Source organism: Urocampus carinirostris, chromosome 10 (genome assembly GCF_059441175.1).
Source record: "Urocampus carinirostris isolate Australia breed hairy pipefish chromosome 10, RoL_Ucar_1.0, whole genome shotgun sequence".
Taxonomy (NCBI): Eukaryota; Metazoa; Chordata; class Actinopteri; order Syngnathiformes; family Syngnathidae; genus Urocampus; species Urocampus carinirostris.
Window position 1 is genome coordinate 32829830 of NC_142358.1, and position 26780 is coordinate 32856609.

At 41.1% G+C, this 26780-nt stretch overlaps 1 protein-coding gene across 1 annotated transcript in view; it reads left to right on the plus strand.

The window, feature by feature from the left end:
* The window catches only part of dscamb (Down syndrome cell adhesion molecule b), a 254521-nt gene that overhangs the window by 156609 nt on the left and 71132 nt on the right, over positions 1 to 26780 (plus strand). Inside the window, exons 4-8 of the mRNA XM_088345171.1 lie at positions 11193 to 11339; positions 13736 to 14014; positions 14095 to 14370; positions 16751 to 17047; positions 19653 to 19925. Coding sequence (XP_088201297.1) covers positions 11193 to 11339; positions 13736 to 14014; positions 14095 to 14370; positions 16751 to 17047; positions 19653 to 19925 — 1272 coding nt within the window. The remainder of the gene's footprint in view (positions 1 to 11192; positions 11340 to 13735; positions 14015 to 14094; positions 14371 to 16750; positions 17048 to 19652; positions 19926 to 26780) is intronic.

A 26780-nucleotide genomic window follows, 5' to 3' on the forward strand; every position in this document is an offset into this window, starting at 1 on the left:
ATGGCCAGGAGACACAAGCAGGAAACCGGACAGAGTCAAAACCCACGTCTTGCGGGTGGAGCAGTTCGTTGACGGACTGACAAAGGTTGAGTGAGAGCAATGAGCTTAAATAGAAGGGAAGCCAATCTGTCAACGAGCCGCAGATGGCGCCACGCATGCGGGGCCAATTAGGAGCCATGGCAACCGTGACAAAATTAGCATGAGATAAATTGTGAAGATGTTTATATGCTATTGGCTGAACTCCGTCCCATAGCACACCAGCATGTTATATACCATCGACCAATTTTTCTGCCATGCAGAAGAGTTTGTTGTTAATGTTGTATCGTGGTACAAATCCCGAAAAATCATTAAATTCCACATTGTAAAGTGAAAAAATCGTAAGATAGGGACACTGTAACGCTCTTTGAATTTGACCTCATTTAAAGCCCATTTGAATATTTAACTTTTGTAGATGTCAGTAGTAGCTATTGATGAAACTTTCAATCTCTAATAGATTAGCTTTGTTTCTTAAACTTGGGACTTTTAATAGTTGCCAATTTTAATGATTACCGAAACAACATAATAACAAATACACATTTTTCCTGAATATGCACATAGCAAAGTAGATTCAATGTCACATTGGGAGAAGAAGGTTTGTGTATGAGCTTGATACATCAAGCTAGCCAAACATGGCTTTAGCATTCAGGTCACTCACACAGCTGGAGAGAACGTGCAGGAGGCAGGAGAGGAAATTGAGCGGGCCAAACAGGAACACAGAGGTGTTTGGTGGGTAAATAAGACACAGAGACTCTCTTAGCATTCCAGCATGAATGCCAGAAGCCTCGCTTCAAACCAAGGGCGCCTTCATCAATGGCGTGTCAATGGCGCCTCTGTCATTCTCTTTTTGGCCAAAATCTATTCATGCAGCAGGTGCATTCACAGAAAGGCACTTTTTAAAGGGGGAGGACGTTTTTTTTTTTCAGTCGGATTTCGAAAATAATTCCGTTTTAATACTGGTAAAATTAATTTTTCAGCACATTGTGAATGTTTCATCTCATGATAATACCTTTAGAGACTAAATAAAGGTCAATTAGATAATTCCAGAGTAAATCTATATACATCTCATCTCATCTCATTAGCTGCGCCGCTTATCCTCAGTAGGGTCGCGGGGGTGCTGGAGCCCATCCCAGCAATCATTGGGCAGTGGCCAGCCAATCGCAGGGCACACAAGGACAGACAACTCGCTCGCTCATTCACACCTAGGGACAATTTGAAACCCACGCAAGCACGGGTAGAACATACAAAGTCCGCGCAGAAAGTCCGGTAGCTGGATTTGAACCCACACGTGAGGTTCCCAAGACCTTAGAACTGTGCCGCTCACGCGCTAACCACTGTGTGTGCTGTGCTGCCCTAAATCTGACGGACTGACAAAGGGTGAGTGCCGCCCTAAATCTGTATACACTAGATCAATATTCAGTACAGTACAAAGGCCGACTTTAAAATATTTGAACATTATACAATGATAAGAATGCAAGGCCATTTTCACTCATCACTTTTACTTTTAACTGTTTTATTTGTGTTATTTGGTGATATTAACATTTTTGAAGTTCCCTATACAGTATTGTGTATTAAATTAAATATTATACAGTAATTCCTCAGTTTTCATAGGGGCTATTCCAAGCGTACACGGACGAAAGTAGATTTACAGGCTCATGCATTTATTTAACATATAGAAGTATTGTACTTTATAAAGGTTTTTTTTTTTTTTTTTTACTAATAACTTTTGTACTGTGAAATTTCAATTTTAATTTTTTTTCTTGTTATCATACTATATTGCTCTTCATTAGTGTTTCTCAAATAGTGGTGGGCAAGGCTCTGTTAAGGGCAAGTTTGACCTCAGGCAACATTTTTTATAACTCATGGAAAAAAGTGCAATCGCACCTCCACTACATTAGGGGGCGGCAGCGCTCTCATTGGCTCGGTGGTAAAGGAGCATTAGCGCAAGTTTCCATGTAGCACAGAGTAAGAAGACTAAACGGTAAAACTTTAAAAAAATACTTTTCCATGGATGAATGTGCAGCACGGCGGCGCAGTGGTTAGCGCGTGTGCGGCACAGTTCTGAGGTCATGGGTTCAAGTCCAGCTACCAACCTTCCTGTGTGGAGTTTGCATGTTCTCCCCGTGCTTGCGGGGGTTTCCTCCGGGCACTCCGGTTTCCTCCCACATTCCAAAAACATGCATGTCAGGTTAATTGGTCGGTCAAAATTGTCCCTAGGTATGAATGAGCGAGCGAATTGTCTGTCCCTGTGTGCCCTGCTGGCAACCAGTTCAGGTTGTCCCCTGCCCACTGCCCGAAGATGGCTGGGATGGGCTTCAGCACCCCCGCGACCCTACTGAGGATAAGCGGTGCAGATAATGGATAGATGGATGGATGAATGTGCTTGCACTTCATAGGAATGCTTCAAAGCCAAATATGGAATTTGAAGTTGTACAGACAATTCTTCAGGTGAAATCGGAAATCTTATGTTCAACACAGTACTTAGTGAGTTACTATGCACTCTTTGGTTCTAGAGATCTTAGCACTGGAAAGTCCAGTCTTGCATCTTGACCTCAGATTAAAGCTGTGGTCCAAATGTCCGTCCCCCTGGCTCGTCTTTCAAGATACACGGTGGCAGTAATATGAGCGTGCAGAAATTGGTCTGTGAACACATCAGTTGCTCTTCACCAGGAGTCCAAGCAGGCATTCTGTCAAGAATCGGCTTTCCTTAAGTAAAAGTAATAGTTTCGTAATAAGCACGCAGTGCGGAGGTCCAGGGTTCAATTCAAGCTACTGCAGCCTCCCTGTGTAGAGTTTGCATGTACTCCCCGTGCTTGCGTGGGCTTCCTCTGGGCGCTCTGGTTTCCTCCCGCATTCCAAAAACATGCGTGTCAGGTTAATTGGCTAGTCCAAATTGTACCTGCGGCTAGCTGGGTACCAGTTCAGGGTGTCCCCTACCCACTGGCCGGGAAGAGCTGGGATGGGCTCCATCACCCTGTGACTTTAGTGAGGATAAGCAGTGCAAAAATCGGATGGATTTTAAGTCGTTACTGACATTACCAAGTATGTCAATCATGTAACGTTATATGGGTGGGTGGGTGATTGTTTCCCTTAACAACTAGGGTTGGAGGGGTACCATCTTCTGTGGTGTTTCTTGGGCAAGTACAGCCTGGTGGCGCCCATCTTTCTACAGGCCAACAAATTTTTCCATCCAGTCATGTATTTGTAGTTGGATTGTATCCCCAAATATTCCCCCCAAAATATGACTTATTTCCAGGTGCTACTTATATGTTTTTTTCTTTCTTGATTATGATTTTTTTTTTTGACTGGTGTAACTTCATCTCCGGAGCGACTTGAAAAAGGAATAAATATAAATACTTTCCTTAAAATATATTTATAATTTTCATATTTTCATATCCTTTTTATTTGATTTTAGTGTGTTTTTTATTTTACACTTTAATTATTTTATATTTTGCTTTTAATTGCATTGTTATTTAATGCAACATTGCAGCCTGGTCATCCTGGAAGGGGGATTACCTTATATGCTTTCCCTTCTCAAGGTTCCTTTATTTTCTTCATGTTGAGGTTTTTGAGTTTTTCCCTGCCCTCATGTAAGTTTTAGATGAGGGGATGGTGTAATGATAGTCTGTATTTTGCAATAGTCTGTGATCTAGGCAGCTCTTTGAGACTCCTTGTGATTAAGGGTTATACAAATAAACATAACGTGATATATTCCCGATGAAGCTCAAAAATCACTTCTCTGCATCACAATTTTGCATCACACACTGATGCAAGTTGTTGATCAAATCCAAGTCTAATTTCCAAGCCCCGTTTTTTCATAACACAATAAAACGGGCTCCGACATCTTAAAAAGGCCGCAGTTGCACGGAGGTGCTTGAGGAGAAAATTGCAGTGGCTGGCGGCGGCTGCGGTGAAATACAATTTCGTCTCGCTCAAGATGGATTCCGCTGTGAGATTTCCGAGGGTCGGAGCAGAATCAAAATGGAGAAGCCGGGAGGGAGGAGAGAAAAGAGGGGGACAAGCGGAACAAACAGACGCATGCTTTTTTTGTTATTGTTGTGGCCACTGCATAATAGCTAAAATGTGGTTATATTAGATTATAATTGGGCTCATTGAAATGGTTGTACCATATTTTCCAGACTATAACACACACCTAAAAACCCCTATTCCTAGTAGAAATTTGAAAGTGTGCCTTATACGCCACAAAAATAAGACTAGAAATGCAGACGGTGTTTATAAGTGTGCATTACTGCATCATATTTGTGCCATGATTTATCAATCAAAACATATTGCTGACCATAATAGCAAATAATTGTATGCAACGAAAATAGAACCTGGGTCCCGGCGGTGAGAGTACCAACACAAACATTAGTGATACAGATGACATATGAAAAGGCATTACATTTGATCTCATTATCACAACGCCTCTATGGTCCCAAAAACAAATATATGTGAAGACATATGACGCCAGGGGGCAGCAGTGGCTCAGGAGGTAGAGCGCTCGTCTTGGGATCAAGAGATCGCAGTTCGAATCCCGGCTCCTCCGTGCTACATGTCGAAGTGTCCTTGGGTAAGACACTGAACCCCTAATGCCCCCAATAAGCAGGTCAGCGCCTTACATGGCTGCATGGCCGCTATTGGCAGATGTGAAGCACACTGTAAAGCGCTTTGGGAAGTCTTGACTTGAAAAGCGCTATATAAATGCAGATCAGATGTTTTCTATAAATGCATGAATGCCCAATACACCTAGCTGTAAACCTTTTACTCAACTGCCACACTGCAAAATCTGATCCGTACGTCCTATTCCTCTTCTAAACCCACACTGTTCCTTCCCAATTAGCGTAAATTCCGGACTATAGAGCGCACCTGATTATAAGCCGCACTCACCACATTTCGGGAGGAAAACCGATTTTGTACATACACAAGCCGCACCTGTATATTAGCCGCATCCGCCCACATTAAAAAAAGGCACTGCAAACACGAAATGAACCCATACCCGATACAGTCCAAAAAACACAGCCGGCATAATTAATGGAAAATGATACCGGTACTTAAGATTTAAATGCAGACCTGCAGAGTCCGGGTGCCCGTTGAAAGTAATCCAAGGAAAAAAGTGTATATTTCCAAAGGTAAGGGTGGGAAAAATATATATCCACTATTGTCGGCCGCGTCCACAAACACGTCTCACCTTTACTCCACTTCCCGTCAGCCCGCGTTTGCCCCGCCCCTTCTTTCTCATTTGCTTGTACAAAACATATCAGAATAAGTTTCTAAAATAAATACATTACAAAAAATATACAGTTGCAAATACATATTATACATGGTTACACATATTTACAAAGAAAGACGGTACACCGAGATAGTTTTCAAAGCTTTAATAATAATATTATAACCTTTATCCCAAACCGTGCCTGTGAAGGGTAGCAAAACGCTACTAGCGACACGCTCACAACACAGTAAACAGCTCTGTTAAGAAAACATACTGTATTTGTAGTAAGCACAGTAAGCCGTCCTCATTTTCGCCTTATAAATGACGCCATCAAAGTCATCTTCGTTCAGTATGGGAAAGAGACTCTGTCATATAGACGTCGCCCCACGCTTCCTAACTCAAAAACACGCTAGCATCACGCTCCCAAAGTAAAGATTACGTGCGGTAGATCTATTTCCTTCTATGTCGGACTGCTCGATTGCGATTAGCTTGAAAGTTGCGTCATGTGCCTTACTTTTTGCAATTTGCATGATGAGGATATGTTTACGCTAAATTAATTTGTGCACAAACTAAGAAGTTGCAGTCTGAATCTTACCTTTTGTACTGGAGCGCCGCCGCCGCCATTGGAAAAATGACATAAATTGGCCGCATCACTGAATAAGCCGCAGGGTTGAAAGTTTGGGAAAAAAGTAGCGGCTTATAGTCCGGAATTTACGGTACTCCTTCTTTCTTATTGTTCATTCTTACAATTAAAATCCTGCCATCAAGCTTTCCTAACAAACTCAACAGACTCATACACACAGGCTTGTCACCTAACCTGCTCTACGCCAGACTGCTGGAACTACTAAATACATGAAATATGTCCGTGGCACAGCGTTGGTTGCATTCTCACTGTAGAGGCCCGGGTTTGATTCCCATTGCATACAATATTTTGCAATTTTGGTCATTGTCAAATAAATATTTTGTTTTTATTCCATGCGCTTTGTAGATGACAAAAGACATTTTTTGGGGTGCGCTTTTCAATCCAGTGCACCTTACAATGCGGAATATACAGTAATCTGCAAACTGAGATCTGGTTGCTTTTTTGATTCTTTGCACCTGCCTCTCCTTTCATCCTCGTTTGAAAATAATATGACCTCGCAGCTATTGTCAGCCCCTTGCACACAACGCACCCCAATGCTTGCAAACACACACTCGCCCATGGTCACACCCTCCCTACTCCCCCTTCCACCTTCATAAATTTCCCTTGCTCCCAGGATATTCCACAGCATGTAAACCAGTAAAAGCCCTTCAGGACATCAAATCCAAGGGATCCGTTGTCTCTTCTAACTAGGTCACCGCTTACAATAGCTTTGCCGTTCCTTTGCCCCCCCAACCCCCAAACCCCCAGAAGGTCTTTTTTCTTTTGTAAATATATTCATCAGAAATGTAAATATATTAAATATGTTTTGCCTCCCAACAAATGAATCCCTGGTGGGACATTTAAGACAAACTCAAGTCGTTTGATATAATTACTGTGGATTGGAATGCTTCTTATTAGCATTTTATTGCTAACTGCTTTGGACTGTGTTTTTTGTCAAGTACTAGTGTATCATAGTTTCATGTGTCATGTTTTTTCGTTGGCATTATGTGACCTGAGGGAGGTAGCATCTAATTTATTAAGCCACACCGAAAGTGGAGCGCTGTACAACTGCAAACGCATGCATGTTTGTTGTTAAGCTTTGGGCAGCTTTCTGGCAGGGTTGGAAGGGAATAATGTCAAGTAAAACTACTTTGTTAGAGGGGAAGTTTGTATGAGTTGAGGAAGAAGAAGGAAGAATACAAACCATAGGGAATCAATCGGACCAAAGCAACCCATTTTTCCTCTCATTTTTCCACTATCATTTCGCGAGGTTGTTGGTTTTTAGGGTGTTTGGCCATCAGTGCCTGCAATGCCTTCTCTGCTTCCCTCAAAATGATTTGATTTATGTCATATAAGAGGTATAAATATAGTGGAAGCTAGGGCTCTTGTTGGTGATAGGAATGAGTGGAGAGGTGTTGTAAAAGGATAGTGGGATGTTTAGACGCGTTCTAAGGGATGGGCAGGGCACCTGTATGATGCGGCAGGGGTAAACCAGCGAAAGCTGTCGGGCCCTGCTGTCGAACAGAAGAGTGTGTTGTGTCACCCTGACCCGAGTGACATGGTCGCCCCTCGTGTCCCGTTTCATCTGCAGGGAAGAATGCATGACCAACTTGGGTACCAAGGTGCTTGACCTGTTTGGGTGTTTGGCAATTGGGTTGGCCATGGTCCAAAATATTTGGTGTGTGTGTTTTGCTACTTTTTCCCTTTTTTTATCTTCTTTGTTTTTTTATGTGTTTGTCTTGCTGTCTTTCACCCCTCTCGAGGGACATGACCAGGGTAGATAGATAGATAGAATTGTATTTGCTCCACGAATACTTATTAAGTTTTTCCAAATTGTATGTCTGCTTCCTTTCAATGATTTTCCCGGATTGCACTGCTTTCGGATGTGTGTGTTTATATCTCACATTTACACTTTTACTTGTTGCTGGGGTCAGAAACCTACCCGAGGGCCTTTAAAATCGGTTCTGCAGGCCCTGAGGCATAACATCAACGATGAAAAAGCTGTTGGTTGGCGGAGCAGGGCCTTCTAGAAGACAAAAGGCGTCACTAGTTCCACCAACTATGATTGGCTAGGGGGCAGTAACAAAAGTATTACCATTAAAACAGAAAGAAAGGAATCCCTCTGTCCACTGCTTCTGTCAGCCCTGACTTATTAGAAAATAACTTCTTAATGGAACTGAAAAGCTTGAAGAATCTGTATGTCAGAGTATTTGAAATATTTTTGAGGAAATAAAGGAGAACCGATTTCCCAAAAGATTGTTAAATACAGTAACCCCAGTTGCATATTTTTTCGGTTTGATCAACAGAAGCATAGTTGTTCATTTAGAAAAGAACAACTAACAACAACTATTTATGAAAAATATTGAGCGAGTGAGTTGTCTGTCCCTGTGTGCCCTGCGATTGGCTGGCAACCAGTTCAGGGTGTCCCCTGCCCACTGCCCGATGATTGCTGGGATGGGCTCCAGCACCCCCGCGATCCTACTGAGAATAAGCGGTGTAGCTGATGAGATGAGATGAGATTAAAAATACAGATTTAGATGGTATAAAGATACATATCAGTCTGCATAATAGTTAAATATGTTACAGAGTCTTGCACTCAATTCATTGGACACTCAGTAGAAATACCAAAATGGGAAATAATAACTATTAAGTAATAATGTATGTTTTGGGACACTCATGACATTTTAAACATTTATTTCAATTTTCTTTCAGTGTCAGTATGTATTTTAATAAAACTATAGAAACATTGTAGGTAGAGCTGTATAATATATTGATATTAAAATACAATACAATTGAACAATTGGCTTAATCTTGAAAAAAAAAAATGCATCACATGCTTTAGCTGATACAAGTCTCATGTTTTCCCCTGCCGCTTAAAAGGCTGAGAAAGTAGTCAGAATGTAGACGAACTTGGATATACATATCTTTACCCTTTTGTCCAGAAAACACAATAATACCAATTAATAATCCAAACACAATTCTCTACCTCGTTTTGAAGACTGTTGACCTACAAAATCCCAATGCAGTTTTTTTTTAATAGGACGTGGATGACAAAAACACCCACTGTCCCTTTTATCGACTAACCTGAATCCACCCATTCTTCTTCTCACGTCTGCAATGCGTTGGATTGTTCTAATTTTGTACAAACAATTTACTCAGAGGACTATAATCTCGAAAATGCTCTAATAAGTTCATAATTTGTGTTTTCATCCCTGCCCGAATATTTTAACAACAAATATCAGACCATTTATTTGAATAAAACACAGAATTTCCTTGTTTTCTTTCCCTCAGGTGGCATTGAATATGAATGTTATGAATTTAGCACAAAGGAAGAAAAACAACATCCACTGACGGGCTTTACACTCCAAAGCCCTATTTCTGTGCCCATCACAAGTCTTGTGCAAAGTGCACTTAACTTTGCAGATGAGAGTGGGGGGAGGCATGTTCTTTTGTTATCTTGGCTGATGGGCGCAGCTAGAAAAGGCTGTTTACATCATTGTGCTCCATTGTGGGAGGGAACACAGCTGACTTGTTTGAGGCAGATCCCATCATTTCCTTTAAAGTCAGTGCAAGGACTGTATGTATCAGAAACTGTATGTGTCAGGTAAATGTATCCTACCAGCAGCAGTGCGTCTGTGTGTGCCTGTAAGTTTATTATTTGTATTTAAATGATTTAATTTCGTGGTTAGCACAGTCGCCTAACAGGTGAAATGTCCCCGATTGAAGGCCGGGTGGAAACATATGTTGGCCTGGAGAGGGATGGGGGCCACCAGGTTGTACTTGCCCAAGACAAACCCTTGTGGTTAAGGGATCTAACCCAAAAAAATTATATTTGTGCTTAAATAACTACCAGTGTTGTGCAATGAGGCTTGACTTGCTGCTAGCTTGCTAATACTATCTCTCATCCTATAGTTTGGGGCTGAAGTGTGTGCCAAATCAGAACCTTTGAGCTCACTATCGCCCTCTGCCGTGAGGCAAGAGGTTTCCGTGCCTCACTCTGCATCTGTGGACACTCAGCTTGGCAATACGTTACTATACATACTAATTATAGAGATTATATTCATAATACAATCCGAAAATTCAATGATTTTGAAAAAGAAAATATGAAATAACAGTAAATATGATCAATTTATATATTTTCTATTTATGTTTTAAGAATGCACAAGCCACCCCTGACTGCACGTCTTGATTTTCCCATAGCCCTCACCTCTGCCTACTCGTTTGGCTCGAGCTGCTGCTCGTTTCCTGATTGGTTCCTCTCTATTTAAACTCAGTACTCTCATTCACTCCTTGTCAGTCCGTCAGCGAACTTCCGCACATGCAAGGCAAGCACTTTTTGACTCTGACTCCTGTCATTACCATCCTGTCCTGTACCCTGCTCGTCTGCCCCTGGCTTCTCTATCGTCTTCATCTAACTGACTTGATTCCTCCCTCCGACCACGCTTCAATCTCCAATCCCGACTGCCCGACTTGTTTCCGCCCACTGACCACGTTCCGTTCTCCCGTCCCGGCTGCCCGACTTGTTTCCGTCCTCTGACCACGTTCTGATCTCCCGTCCCGGCTGCCCGACTTGTTTCTATCCACTGACCACGCCCCGATCGCCCGTCCCGGCTGCCCGACTTGTTTCCGTCTTCCGACCATGCTCTGATCTCGAGGGCTTCCTGCATTTCCTGCCCAGCGAGCACCGGATCGCTGGCTTTTGTTTTCCCACGCCTGACTTCTTCGCTTCCTAAATAAAGCTCTGTGTGAAACGTTACGCGTTTGGTCTACCATCTGTTCTGGTTCTGACACGTCTCTGTTATTCATTCAGTTTGTAAACTGGCCACGGCATAATACAAGATATAATAATACAATTATGGTTGGCATCCAAATAGTAAAACTAAAAGACAATAATAAAAAGGAGCCAACCCCAGCTGCAACTCATATTTCCATCAACGAGCAATGAACAGTTTTAATTTCATTTAACAAATGGATGTTTATGGAAATGAAAATCCAAGCTCTAGTTCGAGATCCAAGAAGAAATCCACCGGTTTGAGAGTTTTTCCATTCTGGCCCTGGTGCTGTGAAATGCTCTACCCGCGAAGAATCGATCAGCCTCCTCAGTGGAAATGCTTAAATCATACGAATATTCTATAGCTTATGAAATATATTGACATCAGGAATCTGTCAACTAAACATTCTGTCATAAACTACATTTCAGTTTGATGATGTGGTGCAATCGTAGTTTGTAGTTTGTCCTGCACTTTGAGACATCTCGTGATTAAGGGCTATACAAACAAACATGACTTCTAATGAGTGTGCTCTTTCTTTGTGTGTGTATTGCAGGACAAAGATATGTCATCTCACCTACAGGAGCCTTGTACATATTGGACGTCCTGCCTGAAGATGGGTTGAATAACTACCGGTGCACCACACGTCACCGCTACACGGGAGAGACCCGACAGAGCAACAGTGCACGTCTCATTGTGTCAGGTTTGTATTTATATATACATGCTGTATCTCTGATGCCGCAATAATTTGTGCATTAACTTGTTAGACACACGAGTCAAAAGTGTGGACGCTGTAATTTCCCTTGATATAATTCGAACAAAGTCGAAAACGCAAACTAGGGTATTGTTGCAATGTTGAATTGGCCACTATCTACAGCAGGCAAGTCCAAAGTCAGGCCCACGGGCCAGATACGGCCTGTGATCAAATTTTTACTGGCCCACGGCCTCAGTCATAAAATTAATAATATGTGGCTCGCCAGTAATATTGACAGCATTAAAAATACAATCGTAAAAAGAAAAAAAATCACCATTTCACCAGAGAGTGGCAGTAGCACTTTTGCCACCGTCTCCATTTACGACATGGCGACTGTAAATAAAAAAGGAAAGTTGAGTAAGAGGGCCGCCGCTTCCATGACAAGTGGAAATTGGAGTATTTTGTTTTTTTAACAAAATCCGAATCAACTGCGCTTCCGGAATTTAATATGGGTGCGCACACGTTATTGTGCTTTGGAGCTCGAGTCAAGAGAACTTAAAACGTTAGTGTGTGTTAAGCAAGGCGAAACACCACCAGTAAGTCCTTTATTTTGCTACAGTTTGACTGTTGTTATTATTTCTGTGAGGACATGTTGGTTTTTGTTACTATAAGCCCTTTAACATCGCTGTCTGTGTGATCGCTGTTTTAGTTCAGTTTCGCGTTTTTCAAATACGTAGACTCAGTGGGGTTACATGACCGCACTTCGGCAGTACAATGATTTATGGGTATTGTAGTTGTTCTGTTCAAACGTTTGTGGGGAGTTAGGATAGTGAATGTTGTTCTAAAGTATATACAATTTAACTACTTTATTGTTTATTTGGTACTTGAAATGTAAGTAAAGTAAATTATGTTTATTGTATTGTATGTTTATAACATTGAGGTTTTTGAGTTTTTCCTTGCCCTCATGGAGGTTTTAGATCAGGGGATGGTGTCATAATTGTCTGTGGTTTGCAATAATCTGTAGTGTCTGCAGCCCTTTGAGACTCTTTGTGATTAAGGGCTATACAAATACACATGACTTGACTTGACCTGACTACCTGAATGACTGAATGGTTTTAGTGGATTCAATCAAGGAAATTAAACCTACAGCAAGAGTTGCAACTCTGATTTCGTTTCCATGGCACCCCTTTTGGTGGGAAGCAATAAAAAGAACCAATACCGCGAGTCAAATGAAAATTCTACAAAGGCGAGCTACGAGGTCAAAACACTGATTTGCCAAACACGGCAAACCGTGAATTTATTAAAGACTGTGTCAGGAAAAAGTTTGAGAAAATTCGATCAGCCCTCACACATTTTAAGCTTAGCAAATCCGTCTCACTTCCTGAAAAGTTTGGACACCCCTGATCTACAGTATTTGTAGGAGTTGTTTATTTATATCCATTTTATTATTTTAGTCATGTATAACCTATTCAATCATTAAGTCAGAATTATTTAACGTATTTGTTTATTCTGTCATAACTATTGGGATTTTGATTTGGTTGTTTTTTTTCCGCTGCTCCATTACATCAGCCATGTTTTATTTTGTTGTTGGACGTAGCTTGGGTTCTTCATATAATTTCCTGTTAAAGCCGTGGATTTCCCAATCTAGCTTACTCTCGATTTTGTTTTTACTCAGCATTAGGAATGCCCTCCCGATACAAAAGTAATTGACAGCTATTTTGACTTTGCACTCAGGAATCGTGACTGTCTTTATATTTGCTCGGAACATGTTGTGATATAACTTTGAAGAAACTACTTATCTCAGGTTTTATTTTGACCCTCTCGCCGCCCGGATACAAAACAAACACGCACAGGAAGAAGGGGTTTTCTTTTTGTATAAAAGCCATGCATAAGAAGCACAAGTAGGTTTTTTACGGCTAATACGTTTTGGGAAAGCTACCTCTCAGCACAAAATACTAAATGCTACCAGGAAAAATGGTGTCCTAAAAGAAGACAAAACGAGCTATCCGTACAGTGAAAACCATTTTTTTGCCATTAAATAAATGCTCTTTAGGGTAGAAAGAAACACTTTTTTTATGGAATTATAAAATTATGTTCATTTTAAGTCACTCTGGTGTGTGCATCAGAGGAATACCCAACCAATAGGAACCAAATTCCCATAATCCTGAAAAAAGGACTATCCTTATCCTCGAGTGCCACATCTATTGTATTTTTTTCCATTGTGAATTTTGGGTTTCTGCCAATTTTCATCATCATTGCATTGAAAATCAACATTTTCTTTCGTGCTGGAAAACGTTCAGGGAACCCTGTTTTAAACTACTATCTGCACCTATGGAAGTCAATACATGTGATACTAGTTTCACTCACCAATTATTAACGTTAACACTGAAAGTACTTGCTTCCAGACCCCACGAATGCCGAGCCGGGCATCTTGGACGGCTTCGACCACCGGGACGTGATGATAAATCATCGGGTAGAGCTGCCCTGCAAAGCATCCGGCTACCCGTTCCCCAAGTACCGCTGGCTCAAGGACAACAGCCCGTTGGAGCCAGACAGTCGCTTTCGCCAGACCATCACAGGTTTGCTGATTGAAAGCACGCAGGCCAGCGATTCTGGGACATACGTTTGCGAAGTTTGGAACAGCTACGGCAACGCTGAAGTCATGGGTCACCTCCATGTCAGACGTGAGGATTTTCGTTCTCCCGGTTTTTAGCATAAAATATTGAGTAATATACCATACACTTCCGTTGTTTTGTCTCCTCAGAACCCTTAAAGGCAATGGTCAGCCCTCGAAAGGTGAAAGGCAGCGTGGGTAGCAAAGTTTCTCTCTCCTGCAGCGTGAGCGGATCTGACGAATACGAGTTATCGTGGTACCGTAATGGGGAGATCATCTACCCCGGCAACAATGTCCGTTTTACCGGTCTTAATCGGGAGAATCTCATCATGGAGGGGATGTCAAAGAGCGATGGCGGGGCCTATCAGTGCTTCGCCAGGAAGGGCAAAATGTCCGCGCAGGACTTTGTGCAAGTCATCCTTGAAGGTAAATGTGTAGCTAGCCTCCACACACACACACACACAGAATCAGATCTGAGCAATCAATACAGGGTTTAGGTATTAATAGCATTGTGCTGTGACTCTCTGCTACGGACCACCATTAGTATCATTATCTCCGACTCCACTAACACGTACAAATGCTCATGCACGTAATTTGGAGGTTGCCGTGGCAGTGTTGCTCAGGCAACAGGATCCTCCAGCTATAAAAAGAACATATCGATCACCTATAATCACGTGCAGCAGACACACATAATTGGAAAATAATTGATGGCAAATATACCAAAAGGCAGCCAATCTCTTTGTATAAGACTTCCAGGATGAGCATGGGCACCATCATGTTCCAAACAAAATTTAGACTAAAGAAATATTATGTGTATATGATGATACTATTTATAATAATTACTCTCACTCAAACAAAATCTCTGAGCCTTTTTTTCTGTGCACAGAATGATATTTTCTTCGTTTTGGCAGGTTTGTTTCTCGAGCACAGATAAAATGAGGCATTTTGCATAAGTTTTGGTTGCAACTATACTCACCAAACAGATCTCACTTAATGCCTATGTATCGATCAAAACCACTAAAGTGAGACTCCGTGCATCACAAGACCTGGTTGGACCTGTATTTTTGAGTTAATAATTTTTCTGTAGAACATAGGAGCATGTATCCTTTTTTTCACTGTGAGTTGTTTGGGATGAAGGCGAAAATCCGATTGGCTCAACCAACACCGTTATTCACACCTTTGTTATGCTACAGGGGCCTTCAAGATGTATGTGTTAAGGTCCCCGGAGAGATTTCTGAGCTACATGCATAGACCAGAATTCCCACAAAAAGAAGAAGAAGATACAATATGAAATGAAATGAAAATGATCTGCATTTGCATTTATATAGCGTTTTTCAAGTCAATGAAGACTTCCCAAAGCGCTTTACAATGTGCTTCACATTTACCAATAGCGGCCGTGCAGCCATGTAAGGCCCTAACCTGCTTATTGGGGGCATGAGGGGTTCAGTGTCTTACCCAAGGACACTTCGACATGTAACACGGAGGAGCCGGGATTCGAACTGCGATCTCTTGATCCCAAGACGAGCGCTCTACCCCTCCAGGATAAACACGTAAAAAATAAAATGAAAAAGAATGTCAGGATAAATAGGCAAAAATATTTACTAAGTAGTGCTTGTAGAGTGGAATATACAAATGCATCGTAAATATCGTGCAATGAAAGTTAGGGAATTGTGACAATAGAAAAGTATTGCATTTAGAAGTAAAAGCATTTAGCAGCAACAAAAATCCCAAATAGGTCAATAAATCAATGAATTCCCATTTTCTATTCTATACCCATGTTTTCAATACAACTGGCAATCTAACTATGTTTCAGTCTTTCGTGCTTGTTAAGGGTGGTGATGACTCTGGAGAAGAAACAATTTAGTCCTTGTTTTAAGGGGACCATAGTGCCTAGCACATGCCAACAGATCAAAAAGATGGAGGCCAGGGTGAGAAGAGTCTTTAACAATGTTGTTGGGGCTATTGCAGTGTCACAAGCCGTCAATGCCCTCCACACAGGGCATAGCAGCCAATTATTTTGTGAGCTGTGTTTATGACTCAGTAAGCTTTTTTGTTTACTACTGCGCTCCCAGAATGCCAGAATGCTCTCCACTGTGGCGTATATATATATATATATATATATATATATATATATATATATATATATATATATATATATATATATATATATATACACACTCGCAGGAAAATGTTCTGTCTGTTCTTAGTTGTTGGAATTTGTCTCACCAATGTGGCACAATTAAAAAATGCAGTTGTAGGTAGGACAATGAGAAGTTCATGGGCATTCTACTTTGTTGAGACGGTGGTTTGTCGAAACTTGTGCATAAGAAATAATTGCATTGATCAAGGTGTTAGTTCCGATAGAAGATTGGATTCGGATTCTTGGAGTGGTCCGTGGTACCTAATTTGGCCGCCTGAGGGTGTTCGAGACCCTGCAAAAGCACCCCCCATGAAAGCAAAAGTTTATCGATTTTGGGGGAATTTATTGGGAGTATCTTGACATGTAACCTAGTTAAAGTTAAGGACACTCATGGATGTCTGAAGTAGTAGCCTACTGTGTAATCCAACACGAGAATCGGTTCAGCCGTTTCAAAGCCTATGAGTCACAGACAAACACACACAGACTTAAATCAAGATTTTTTCATAGTTTAAATTTAGATATCCTAGTAATCTAGTAGCAATGGTAAAAAGTGGTAAGTAGTTATCTGCAAAAATGGGTTTGATCACGGCTTCGAGATTACGCCAGGCTTACCCCTAATGTTTAATTCATCAGCCTATACCCATTTTGCCTTGTCATCCCCCACAGACGGCACGCCAAAGATCCTCTCCTCCTTCAGCGAAAAGGTGGTGAACCCGAACGAGCCCGTCTTTCTGGCGTGCAACGTGAAGGGCACGCCGCCGCCCCGCTGCATGTGGACGCTGGACGACGACCCGGTCATCAAAGACACGCACCATCATCTTGGACACTACGAGACGCACGAGGGCCACGTGGTCAGCCAGCTCAACGTGACCCACACTCAGGTGCAGGACGGCGGCGTGTACCGGTGCACCTGCAGCAACTCGGCCGGCCTTGTGTTCCACCAGGCTCGAATAAACGTAAGAGGTGCTTGTCAATTCAGCTCCTCCAAGAACAACAATACACATACTTGTCTGTCTTTCCGTATGTCTGTCTGTCAGGGTGAATGCTGCACACGTCTGAATGGTGTCTGAGAATGAACAGTTTAGGCAGTTGAAGTTTATTATTTTTTAGACACTAATTTGTTAATTTTAATTGATTTTTTTCAGCATAATTTCAGCATCGTGCCTTTTCGGCACGCTTGTTTTTATTGTTATTAAATGAGTCTTTCTCCGTAAAATCTGTGTATTGTTTTCCAAATTATACACAGGGTTGGGTACGGTTACTTTTACTTTCAATTATTTTTGGCTTTCTCCAATACCAAATATGCTAATAAAAGACAAAAGAAACTAAATATGTGTCAAAGTTAAAACTTATATAAACTCTATGTTGGCAGAATTACTCAAATAAAAACAAGCATTAAGGTAAATAAATTTCCCAAGCGGAAGAGCACTGTCCGGTGGCCCATCCGGGCCACGACCTTGGCAGCATTCCCCCCTCCCGTGTGTGTAGTTAACTTAATTCACACAGGAAACAGAAAAACACACTGGAAATGCGACTTCAAAATAAAAGAGTACAAGACTGATAAACGTACAAGAGATGCAATTAGACTGATTATTGAAACGTTACTTCATGTGTGTGTGTGTGTGTGTGTGAAAGATTGATTTTATATTTAGGAATATAAAAACAAGTTATATTCACACAGTGAATTCTGAGAAATGTTACAACCAAAACGACCAACCTATCAATATGAATAAAATTATGACTCACAACACGTGGTAAGCTTTCTCTCCTGGCTTTGATCTCTTTGATCTCCGGCAAAACTAACATAAAATGCGACAGAAAAAAAAGAAAATAAATCCAAACAGCTTGCCAACATCATTTTTGCCGTTCCATGTATTCCGTTACTCCCCAAGCCTGCACAAAATGTAGTAATTTTATTCATATTCAGTTTCTTTTGTCTTTTATTAGCATATTTGGAATTGGAGTAATCCAAAAGTATTTGAAAGTAATCCAGTTAAAGTAACCCTACCCAACCCTGATTATACAGTATATAAATAAATAGCCAGAGGAATATTCTTCTCTTTACATGAATGTATATGTGTTGTGGTTTTGTGTTCGATTACAAGGGCAGCCAATTCTACACTGCAAAAATACATTTTTACCCAATTGGCATAAAAATGAGGCTCATTTTGCATATAACGTACATATACAAGCGGAACAAACAGAAGCATATTTCTTCTGTTGCGGCCATTGCATAATAGCCGAAAATGTGGTCGTGTTATAGTATAATATGTGATTTGCTTAATACAGTGTTTCTCAAATAGTGAGGCACGCTCTCCTGACCCCTGTTAAGGGTGGTGCATGTGACCTCGGCCATTCCTTTTTTTTTTTTACTGTCCAAGAATAAAGTGCAATTGCGCCCCCACTACATTAGGGGGCCAAAGCGCTTGTGGTGGGAGTTTAATTAACATTGAGCTTTAGTGCTCTCCACAAAGTATGAATTGTTTGAATGAAATGTACCAAACACCCAAGTTAAACTATGAAAACAATACAGTCGCTGCACTACTTAAGAACGAGATCGTTCACAAGTTGAATTTGTTCGTAAGTTGCCTCAGTGCTATATTTTGTATGTTTAAGAAACTTGTATTGATTTGTACGAAAAAATAAACATTTAATAAAATAATATGCCCTATAAAGATAAATAAATTTAAGTTAATTTACTCTTGGAAGATGAGTTTAAAGAGTTAGGCAACTTCCTCCTTCGTAGTAGAAAGTGGACGGAAAAAGTAGTCCGACCATTTTCTCAACCGTATAAAGCTTTCTTATTCCACTTTTATTTCAAAAGAAACGGCTCGTCTCTTGTTTACACTTTACACACACCATATTAAATGGATGCACGAGATATTAAACAATAAAAATGTCAAAGTTCTTAGCACGCTGGAGATACAGTACAGTATGTTTACACACAAACTGGGAAGAGGAAGCGGATTTCTTCTTCGGAGTGGATGCTAGGTGTGCCAGACGCCGGTAGCGGTGTAAAGAAGCACTAGAGCAGTGTTTTTCAACTTTTTTTGAGCCAGGGCACGTTTTTTTTACAAAATTTTGCGGCACACCACTAATCAACCTTCTTTACCTTTCTTTCAAAAAACAAGATATCGATATCCAAATAAGAAAAAAATGATTCAAAATGAACAGCATTATCTGCCAAAGGTGTAAGAATGATCCTTTTTGCTGTATACAGTTTATTATTAAAATCTTCACTTTAAGCAACACAGAATGCTTTTCAGTCTTACGGAATATATTCCTCCATAATTTGAATTCTTTTTTCTAATACCAATTCTACATGTCCTATTGCTATCTTGGGCTCCAAAGGGAAAATAAAAGAGCCAAGTCAAATAAACCAAGATAATTCTGAAAGCTTTCTATGCCAAAACCATAAGATAGGCTGTTCTCTGTGTTGTATAATATTTTGTGAATAAAAATGTGAATGTTTTGTGTACACGTCACCGCAGCACAACTCTTTCAGCCGAACACCATGACAAATAAATGTCCTCATAAGGAGTTCTTTCTGAACCACTCTTGTTCTCAGGCCGGGCCAGCATCCGTTCCATGAAAAACGTGACCGCCGTGGCTGGAAGGGATGCCTTTATTCACTGCCGTGTGATCGGCTATCCTTACTATTCCATCAAGTGGTACAAAAACTCGGCCTTGTTGCCATTCAATCATAGACAGCGGGCCTTCGAAAACAACGGCACCTTGAGGCTCACCAATGTGCAGCAGGGAGATGCCGGAGAGTATAACTGCAAAGTGATGGTGCAACCCAACAAGATGGACTCCCAGAGTGTTCACCTTCGTGTCAGAGGTAAGTGCCTGGAAGTTTTTTGCCAAAACTTCTTCACGTAAAGGTCGCTGTGAGCATATATGCAGTTAGGCCCGGAAATCTTTGGACAGTGACTCATGTTTTGTTATTTTAGCTGCTCACATAAACACACTCCGAAATATGAAAAGAAATGAAATGATCTGCATTTATATAGCGCTTTTCAAGTCAATGACTTCCCAAAGCGCTTTACAATGTGCTTCACATTTCCCAATAGCGGCCGTGCAGCTATGTAAGGCGCTAACCTGCTTATTGGGGGTATTAGGGGTTCAGTGTCTTACCCAAGGACACTTCGACATGTAACACAGAGGAGCCGGGATTCGAACTGCGATCTCTTGATCCCAAGACGAGCGCTCTACCTCCTGAGCTACTGCCGCCCCACTACAATAATATGATTAACATGGGCTTAAAGTGCACAATTTCAGCTATTAATTTTTCATGACTTTCTTAGAAGTCTAAAGCAGAGCAAGGGTCTAGCAATGATAGCCCTTTACACTCTTTATAAACCAAAGGACTAAGAATGATCGGACGATTGACTCAGAGGGCTGTGATTGACTCAGAACGCTTCTCCCTTGTTAACCTGTCATCAAATAAATAATGAAAAGGTCAGAAGTTGATTGTAGGTGCGTGGTTTTGCATTTAGAAGCTGCGTTTAAAGGAACTCTCAATGGAGGTAAAGCAGAAGATCCTTAGACTAAAAAAATAATTCCATATTAGAGAGAAGCCAAATCAACAGTTTGGTACGTTCTAAGAAACAAATTAATGCACTGCTGAGGTTGGCAATCCGAAAAGGCTTGGGCATCCAACAAAAATACTATGTTGACAGAAGATTGCCGAATACTCTCCATGGTAAAGAAAAACCTGTACACATCTATTGAAGTGAAGTACACCCTCCAGGAATTGGGTTGATCAGTTTCTAAGTCTACAATGGAAGTAAATACAGAGGGTTAACTACTAGATGTAACCCATTCATCAGTCCCAGAAATAGACAGGCTAGACTTGACTTTGCCAAAACAACACCTCAACAAGCCAGCTCAGTTGTGGAAAATGTTCTATAGACGGATGAGACGAAGACAAACTTGTACCAGAATGATTCAAAGGAGAACATTTTGAAAAAAAGGGAAAAGCGCATGATCCAAAGCACATCTGTGAAACATGGTGGAAACAGTGTGATAGTATTCTCCATGCATGGCTTCCAGGGGTGCTGGTCACTTGTGTTTACTGATGACAACAGATAAAAGTAGACGGATGAATTCTGAAGTATTTTCTGCTCGGATTTAGGAAATTGCTTCAAAATGGGACAAAACAATAGGACTAAAAGATCAAGAATTATTTCACGGTTCACAAATCCCTTATCTGCCTGGTTTGCCAGGGCACTGTGGACGCAAGATAGCTTTCCTCACTACCAATTGTTCCTGGCCTGATCTGGGCCGTGGAAAAGTTGGTACCAGTCCATTCCTTGAAGTTGTCGGCCATGCACTTTTTTGGTTCTCCTCTTCTCTTGCCCCATTGGACTGTGCCCTAGAGAATGGTCTTGACCAGTCCTTATGATATTGCGACGTGACTGTACCACAGCAGTTTTGGTCCGGACAGTTGACAGTAGTTCTTCATTGGGTCCAATAAGCCCTCTAATGGTGTTGTGCACCGTTTCGTTTGTCACACAGGCTGTTGTTACTGATGCCTACAAGATTCCTGTGGCATTACATCTCCATGGTCTCCTTTTTCCTTTCCATCTTTGCAGTGGGAGTCCATGTATCGCAGGCATAGGGAAAGATGGAAGTAGCCATCGCTTGAATGAGTCTGATTTTTGATTTCACAGCTTTTTTCTTGTCGCTTCAGACTTATGTTAAATTAGGATGTGGTTACCCTTACCTAAGTGCATCAAAGCCGACGGATAAACAAATAAGCTCATACAGGAAGCCAAGTCGCTCTGTAAAAAGATTTCATTTCCATCTGAGACTTATAAATGAGTCTACCTGCTATTTGTCAGTTCATCAGGCTAGCTAATGAAGACTGTATCTGTGCTAATGATATCACTGCGCCGATATCTCTCGAGCCGTAATTGGAAAGACGGAGGAGGGTTTCCCCATTATGCTCCATTTCCTTCCGTCTGATCAGTGCGCGAGGATGCCGCCGCCGCGGAATTACACTTTGTCATCAAGTGAGCAGAACAGAGGGATAAGCGAAACAAGTGAGAACGCAAGAGAGGTTGACGATACGAAGCAGCGCTTCCCAGCGGTGTCACGCTGGGCGAGCCGACGCGTCTGTTAATTTCAGCCCCGATCGTGTCGAAAACGCGGTCTTTGGGGATGCCGGGAGTCCATTATCTCCACTTTGCGGAGAATTAAATAAGCGGCTAAAGTGCTGCTTATTTTCGCAGTTATTTTATCTCACTGGACACTGAAGCACGGTTGACTTACACGATTGCTGAGGGTTTCCGAGAGAAACATTAAATACAGTTTAGCACATAACTGGCGTATTATGTTAGCCGGTTGCTTTGTAACCTTAATTTCCCGCACTATTCTTGTCACTGTTGATCGATGTGCGAACCACCCACATAGGAGTGTGGGATTTTTAATTATGGTCCAGAATGGGCCTTCTTAATCACTATAATCATTTAAATGTGCAGCCCTTTTGGCAACCTATGTTTTGCACATAAAATAATAAATATAGTAGATGATTGGTAGAAAGTTGCACTTTTAAAAAAAGGAGTGCAGTATTGATTCGGTTGCTACTTTCAAATTACAATCATGCATGCCCCATATACAGTATACTGTAAAGCAGGAGTGTCCAAACTATGGCTCTCAAGATGTTTGTGGCCCGTGACATATACAAAAATGACACCTAAAGGGACAGTGTTTATTATTTAGTACCTTTTAGTGGTAAACAACTCTTCATTCATATAAAAAACAATACTGCTGTAAGCAGGGTTGTGTAGGGTTACTTTAACTTCATTACTTTCAATTACTTTTGGATTACTCCAATACCAAATATGCTACCATACCATTAAACCGCTGATGTTCAAGTATTTACCTGAGCAGAACACACGGGAAATGACTTATTTCATAGCTATTTCTGTATGCCTTGCATGTATTCACTATGGAATCGCATACAGACTTCTGTAAGCTTTTAGATCAGCACTGGTGTATGGGGATACTCCATTCACGATAAAGTGGTACGGATCGTGTGGACTGAAGTCAGGCACACAATTTGTGAATATGTCAGGAGGAAGACCGTATTTCTCGTGAGCTAGCATTGCTAATAGTATCCTCAGTTTCTTTAAATTGAACATTTTGTGCTTTCCGACAAGGTGAGCAGGGTTGGGTAGGATTACTTTAACTGGATTACTTTCAATTACTTTTGGATTACTCCAATACCAAATATGCTAATAAAAGACAAAATAAACTAAATATGAATAAAGTTTTGACTCACAACACGTGGTAAGCTTTCTCTCCTGGCTTTGATCTCTTTGATCTCCGTCAAAACTAACAAAGGATGCGACAGACACAAAATGGAAATAAATCCAAACAGCTTGCCAACATCATTTTTGCCGTTCCATGTATTCCGTTACTCCCCAAGCCTGCACAAAATTTAGTAATTTTATTCATATTTAGTTTATTTTGTCTTTTATTAGCATATTTGGTATTGGAGTAATCCAAAAGTAATTGAAAGTAATCAAGTTAAAGTAACCCTACCCAACCCTCGCTGTAAGTAATAACAAAAAATATATGACCTATCAGGCAATCAGGTTGAGAATTTGCATTTATTTGATCTAAAATGAGGCTCACTTGGAGGGAGCAGACATTTTGTTTGTTATCTTCTGCTACAGGTGAACACAAAAATAAAATAATAACAACGTCACAAAACTTCACAGCAAAAAGAGAGAAGACAAAACGGTGTTGTTTGGTCACTTTGTGTCACCATAGTTTGTATACTTCCTTGTGATTTGAAGCACACCCTCTTGGTTTGACCACTACAGGGACATCTAGTGGTCAAATAATGCACATTGTCCTTTTAACAAGAGTTAAAAAATGGTAGGTACTACAATCACACTCAACCACTCCTAATGTAAACTTCCTTTCCTCACATAAAAATCAATATGAGTTTTTACGACTATTGCAGAAATTATTTCACAATTTATTTTTAGAAATTTTTTATAATCAGGTATCATTCAATTCCCGAAGCAACAGTGTACATTTTCATGATTTGTATCAAGCCAGGTCAGATTTTGGAGAAAATCACATGGTTTTGTCTCTAATTTTGACAGTAACTTGATTTTAATCGTATTTGGCTGCAGGATCAAGTCAAATTGGGTGCTATACCAATTGCCAGCCCAAAATATTGCATTTCATCTAAGTCACTCTACAATGCACAAATAGAATGTGTCAACCCAAAGGATTGATATTACAGTATGAATGGATACAACATCACCATTTTTTATCCATCTCCAAATCGAGCCAATTATGGAGTTAGTGCTGAGGGCTAATGGCACCCAAGTTTTACAGACCACAGATAAGTCAAGTCAAGTCATGTTTATTTGTAAAGCCCTTAATCACAAAGAGTCTCAAAGGGCTGCACAGACCAGACCACAGATAATTGCAAACCACAGACTATTATGACAACATCCCCTGATCTAAAGCCTACACGAGGGCAAGGAAAAACCCAAAAACCTCAACATGAGGAAAATGAAGAAACCTTGAGAAGGCACCGCACATGAGGTAATACCCCTTCCATGATGACCAGGCTTCAATGGATGTTGCAATAACAAATAATACACAGATGCTGTCAACATAAAATATAGGTTATTCATAGATACATAGATAGATAGATAGATAGATAGATAGATAGATAGATAGATAGATAGATAGATAGATAGATAGATAGATAGATAGATACTTTATTCATCCCCTAAGGGAAATTCACATTTCCAGCAGCATCCCTGAGCTGAGAACAATAGAATAATAAAGCCAAAAGAATACAATATACAAATACCCAGTGTGACGTGCAAATGCCCACTTTAGCATGTTATATAGAGTAACTAAATAGTGCTACACAGAACACATAATGCAGTAAGATTCGGTAATATCCAATGTAGGTGGTGTGGTTTAATGTGGGCCTTTACTCTGCCGTGTGGAGTTAAAGAGCCTCATGGCATGAGGAAGAAAAGATCTCTTCAGTCTGTCCGTAGTACAAGACAGTGACAGCAGTCTGTCACTGAAACTGCTCTTCTGTCCGGAGATAATGCTGTGAAGCGGATGCGATGGATTGTCCATGATTGACCTCAGCTTTTTCAGTGCCTGTCTCTCAGCTACTGTTGTTAGGCTGTCCAGCTCTTTGCCCACAACAGAGCTCGCTTTCCTAGCCAGTTTATTGAGACGAGAGGCATCCTTCTTCTTGACGCTGCCTCCCCAACACGCTGCCGCATAGAAGAGGGCGCTTGCCACTACTGTCTCATAGAATATTTTCAGGAGCTTTTTGCAGATGTTGAAGGAGGCCAGCCTTCTGAGGAAGTAAAGTCGGCTTTGCCCTTTCCTACATAGAGCTTCTGTGTTGGCAGTCCAGTCCAGTTTGTTGTCCAGCTGCACACCCAGGTATTTGTAGGTCTGGACAAATTCTACACATTCTCCCTTGATGGTTACAGGAACCGGGTGAGTTCTGGTTCTCCTGAAGTCCACCACCATCTCTCTGGTCTTGGTGGTGTTTAGGTGCAGGTGGTTTGCGTCGCTCCATCGGACAAAGTCCTGAATCAATTTCCTGTACTCCTCCTCCTGCCCGTTTCTGATACATCCCACGATCGCAGTGTCATCTGCAAACTTTTGCACATGGCAGGACTCAGAGTTGTACTTAAAGTCCGATGTATATAGAATGAATAGGAACGGAGAGAGAACGGTCCCCTGCGGAGATCCTGTGCTGCTAACCACGGTGTCCGATGTACAGCCCCCCTGTTTCACATACTGCGGTCTGCCTGTCAGGTAGTCAGTAATCCATTCTACAAGGTGTGAGCTAACTCCCATCTCTGTCAATTTCCTACTCAGTAGCAGAGGCTGTATGGTATTGAAATAGAATAGAATATATATGCTATAAATGCAATAGAATAGAAGTGTGTTATAAGCCTAGATTTAAACAGGTCCACTGAGGTTGCAAAAGCATTCCACAGCACTGGGGCCCGAAAAGAGAACACTCTCGAACTTGCGGATCTCTTCTTGGCTCTTGGGATCAACCAGGATTTTCAGAGTGAAGGCTCCGGACCGAAAAAATAGGGCAATATTTAATCTGAAAGATATGAGGGAGCAAGTCCATGCATAGTTTTGTATACTACCAACATAACCTTAAAATCACATCTTAAGCTAACAGGGAGCCAATGCAGGTTAGCTAAAATCGGGGTATTGTGATCAAACTTTCTTGATAACAACAAATAGCGTTTTTTGCCGTTTTCTAAAGCAGAGCCATGGTGGTTTATTTGTAACTGTGATGTAATCTTCTCAAACTGACCTCCCCCAGAGATGGATTCAAAAGAATTGGGTGGATATTGCTTCATAACTCATTTTTAATCTCAAAATGCTAGGCCTTATACAAGTAAAGGCCCATTTATCATAATATTGTCATGAAATTATTTTGGCGGATGAATGCTTTGGTCGAGTTTTAGTGAAAGAAGCTGTACGGAATTTGAAACTTTTTTACTCGCTACAGTGTCTCCTGACTTGTGTCATCATTGCAGCCATAGTCAGCTTGTTCATGATGCACTTTTTCATCTTTCATTGGGGTTTGGTGCCACGTTTGGATTCTACTTGAAGCATTCCTTCCCTTACTTTCACAATGTTATGCCACACTACTAAATGG